This window comes from Sinocyclocheilus grahami, unplaced genomic scaffold (assembly GCF_001515645.1).
Source record: "Sinocyclocheilus grahami isolate Dianchi unplaced genomic scaffold, SAMN03320097.WGS_v1.1 scaffold51.1, whole genome shotgun sequence".
Classification (NCBI taxonomy): domain Eukaryota; kingdom Metazoa; phylum Chordata; class Actinopteri; order Cypriniformes; family Cyprinidae; genus Sinocyclocheilus; species Sinocyclocheilus grahami.
Window position 1 is genome coordinate 1,871,306 of NW_015505230.1, and position 4,491 is coordinate 1,875,796.

At 31.8% G+C, this 4,491-nt stretch overlaps 1 protein-coding gene across 1 annotated transcript in view; it reads left to right on the plus strand.

The window, feature by feature from the left end:
• Positions 1-4,491, plus strand: part of LOC107583245 (homeobox protein Meis1-like) — an 18,057-nt gene that overhangs the window by 6,283 nt on the left and 7,283 nt on the right. The window contains exon 4 of the mRNA XM_016269392.1: positions 2,615-2,691. Coding sequence (XP_016124878.1) covers positions 2,615-2,691 — 77 coding nt within the window. The remainder of the gene's footprint in view (positions 1-2,614; positions 2,692-4,491) is intronic.

A 4,491-nucleotide genomic window follows, 5' to 3' on the forward strand; every position in this document is an offset into this window, starting at 1 on the left:
ATCTTACCACTAAGAGTTCTCCTAAATAGCAGTAAAAGTTTTTAGCTAAGAGTTTCCTCTTAAACCCTATTCACAAAGCTGCTGAGACAAACTTTTACTAAGGAATAGACCGAAGTCTTAAGCTCAGAGTAAGGGGGCAATATTATGTTGCCGTATTTAAATAAAGGTTTAAAAAATAAAAAAAATGTTAATTGTCACATTCAAATAAAGATTTTAAAATGCAGCATAAGTGTCACTAATTAAACAAGTATATTTTCAGTTTATTGTCAGCCTCTTACATGTATGCTTCTCAAAAACAGGTAGCGTTGATATGCATATAAACAGCCTTTTAATTGACAGAGTAGAATAATCCTGGCTGAAAGTAATACATGCAAACATAAAAAAAAACTTCATGCAAGAACAGCTGTTAGCCCAGAAATATAACAATATATACATTTTATATATGGAATTATATATTAATAAAATATTAAATAAATATTTGTTTTGTTTATTTTATATATAGAATGATATATTAATAAAATAAATATATATATATATATATATATATGTAGGTGTAGTTTCTTTATTATAATACTTTATGTAATATGCCCCAAAATATGTATTATATATACACATGTATAATCATATGTGTATGTATGTATGTGTATATATATATATATATATTCTCATATATGTTTAATTCAGATTTCAGATATACATTTGTATTTATATAGAATTATATTTTAATAAAATATATATTTATGTATCAGTTCTTAATTGTAATACTTTGTGTGTTTATACACACACATTGTTTAAATATTAGTATATCACTTTATATACTTAATATATAATATGATATATTTATATATTTAACATATACTGTTCATGGTAATATTATATGCCCCAAAATATGCAAACATTTTAACATATTTGGGAAATAAATTATATATGAATACAACTATAAAATATTAAATAAAAAAATAAAAAAATACATTATACATAAAATATATAAAAGTTTAATATCTTTATTTATAAATATGCATATATGTATATAGTAAATGCCCCCAAAAATTACAAAAGTATTATATTAACTATGACAGATTTTTACATTTTATTATTTTCATCTAACTTTGTATTTTGGGGTTGTGACCCACCAGTTGAACCACTGGTATAGTAGAGTTTAGGGAGAGTTTCGTCTAAAGTCTAGTCGCAGTGTTTGAGTACAATACAGAGACCATCACACACACTCACACACACACACAGCTGCAGCGGGTGAGGCTGGGTGTGTTTTAGAGTCGTTTTAAGTACCGTTCACCCTGAATTACCGATCATTAGAGCCCTAACAGTTTTACTGCCTCTGTAAACAGGATAATGACCCCACACACACCTTTAACTCTTCATTGAGTTTCACAGGACACACACACACACACCTCCAGCCAGCATGGCTCACTCGCTCGTAAAGTTACCCACCATTTGCTACCAGAGCTCTCGGCGTGCAACAGGTGTTAAGAGAGAGTCATTCATGGGTGAGGTGTTTATAGTCGCTGCTGTAAAACTCCTGCTCCAGGATCAGATTAATACGCACGCCTCTTTATTTTTAGATCTGGTTGAGCTTTAGATGGCTGACCCGGGATCAGTTGTTGTCTAATTACAGGTTGACACCTCCTCTGTCACTGTGTGCGTATCCTCTGGGTTTAGAGAAAGGCTTTGGTGGTTGCTAGAGCCGTCACCCTTGGTTACAGGATAGCAATTTGTAATGACTTTGTGGCTTGGTGTCTAAATCCCAGCTGGCAGCTCTCCGATTAGCGCATGGGGTTTCCTTTAGAGTCTAGGGCTTTATTTGCCAAGAGACACAAGGAATTTGTTTGGCTGCTCATGCAAACACAGTACAGACACTAAACACAGTTCAACAGAGGAACAGTGGCAACTGGAACCTGATTCTTCAAGTCCTATTGATTTTTGTGTTGTTTCTATTATTTTATGTACACTACTGTACTGAAGTCTCTTCTGCTCACCAAGGCTGCATTTATTTTTATCAAAAATAAAGTAAAATCAATTAAATTGTGAATATAATTTAATTAATTTTTATTAAAATACATTTGAATACATTTTTAAATGTAATTCATCTTTAAAAAATCTAATTATGTCTTTAAGATGAAAACATTTAATTATGTAAATCTTAATGTTTTTATATAATATATAATATAAATTATTAAAATTATTTATTTTTATATATTAAATTACATGTTAATATGAGATTAAGTTTTATTAAATACATTTTAAATAATTTAAATTAAATAATTTAAATTAAAATTTTAAAATGTAATTCTTCTTAAAATATCTTAATTATGTAAATCGTAATTATTTTTACAGTTACATTTTTGTTAAAATGCATTTTAATCAGGGGTGGTGTTACCGTATAGGCAGAGTATGACAGTCGCCATGCCGTAGCCTCCCCTGCCATACCACGGCTGTTCGTTGCCAAACCATAGGTGAACACGGTCCACTATTTTTTTCTCATCAAAGATTTCTGTTTCTCTTATAAACGTTATATTACAGAAGTAAAACGGGTTGAGAACACTATTTTATATCAACTTTTATATTTTATATCAACAAGTTTGTATGTGCCTCGCAGCACCCGTACCCCTCTGAGGAACAGAAGAGGCAGCTGTCCCAGGACACTGGGCTGACCATCCTGCAGGTCAACAACTGGTAAGAAAACAGCATTTATTTCAAATAGAAATCTTTTATAACATTATAAATGTCTTTACTGTCACTTTTGATCAATTTAATGCATCATTGCTGAATAAAAGTATTAATTTCTGTGATAGACGGACAGACAGACATATCATTTAAAGAAACTCAACATGCTTGGAGTGTTTGGTGTCTAAATGTCTCTTGAATTTCTATGTCTTCATGCTCTCGGCAGCCAGTCATTCACCACACAAAAACACATTGTGGTAGCCACTTACACTGGTTACGCTTGCAGCAACTGAACCCTTACTTAATGCAGTCTGGATCATATTTTTGGAGCTTGCGTAGTTTTGTCCGTGTTTTCAGGCATGACATGTGACCTGTCCATGTTTGCATCTGTCTTATTTGGCGAGATTTTACAGATAAATATGCGTTTGACAGCCTTGGCCGTCAACAGCAATATATAGGAAGCGTTTTCTCCTCCCTATCAACTTTTAAGCTGATAAGCATATCTGTTTTGCTATCCTAACCATGCACGATTACATGGTTAGTTTAAGCATGTATTATTTTTTTTCCATGCAGAAATTCCTTTAATAATTCACACACTCCTTGTGACCCTCCTGTTAAGAAGCACTAGTCGACTTAAAAATATATATATTGAAAAATGAAATTTTGGACTGTGGGTGTAGTCAGGTCTATTCTGTCATATCTAATAATTTCTGTGACCATTAAAAGCAGATTCTATTACATGAAGTACATTTGAATTGGCCGAACTCTCGTCTTTGGCTTTTGGCTCATCACTGTAAACAGTAAACACTCTAGACCTCCAGAGCCCTTCATAATCAAAATGACAACTAATTAGCATTTTAATCACCAGAGTGAAAAGACATTAGGTGCTCTTCAAAGCCCAACACAAACAGAGCGCAGAGAGTGCGGTGTGTATGTCTGCAGCTCCAGCGCAGAGGAAACAGGCGAGGGAACGAGAGGGGCGAAAACGAGCTGCTGTCAAATTAAACAGAAATTATCACTGGGAACAGCTGGACTGGTTTATTTAAACGTGGAGACACACACACACACACTCTCTTTCTCTCTCTCACACACACACTCACAATACAGTGGGACTAAAAGAACTCTTCATGTCTATGGTTTCCAGACAGGAACATTTGTTGTTGAGTTTTCGCTTCAATAGGCTACAAATATCATAGGGTGAATTAATATAAACTATAAGGTGTAGGGATGTATGGTGGGGTCCGAAAGTCTGGGACCACAATCAAAATCTTGAGATTGTTTTATTTATTCAAACCTGGAAATGAACAGAAAACTAATTTTCACAAATGTTATAATAAAGAAAAGCGGTGATGTAAAACAAAGATATATTTAAATTTACATTTAAAAAAAAATGTGACCATAAGCATGAACATTAAACATTAACTGAAATTCATGTTGATTTTTAATTCAACTTTTCACTTAAATCATACTAATAATATTATTTGCAAATAAATATTTTGTATTAAAATTATTACAAATTATAATGTTTTCACTTGTGGTTTCTTTTCATCCTCACAGTATATTGTAAATATTAACATTTAAAACCCACATATACTCCATATAATATATATATCATTAAACATTAACTGAAATTCATGTTGATTTTTAATTCAACTTTTCACTTAAATCATACTAATAATATTATTTGCAAATAAATATTTTGTATTAAAATTATTACAAATTATAATGTTTTCACTTGTGGTTTCTTTTCATCCTCACAGTATATTGTAAATATTAACATTTAAAACCCACATATACTCCATATAATAT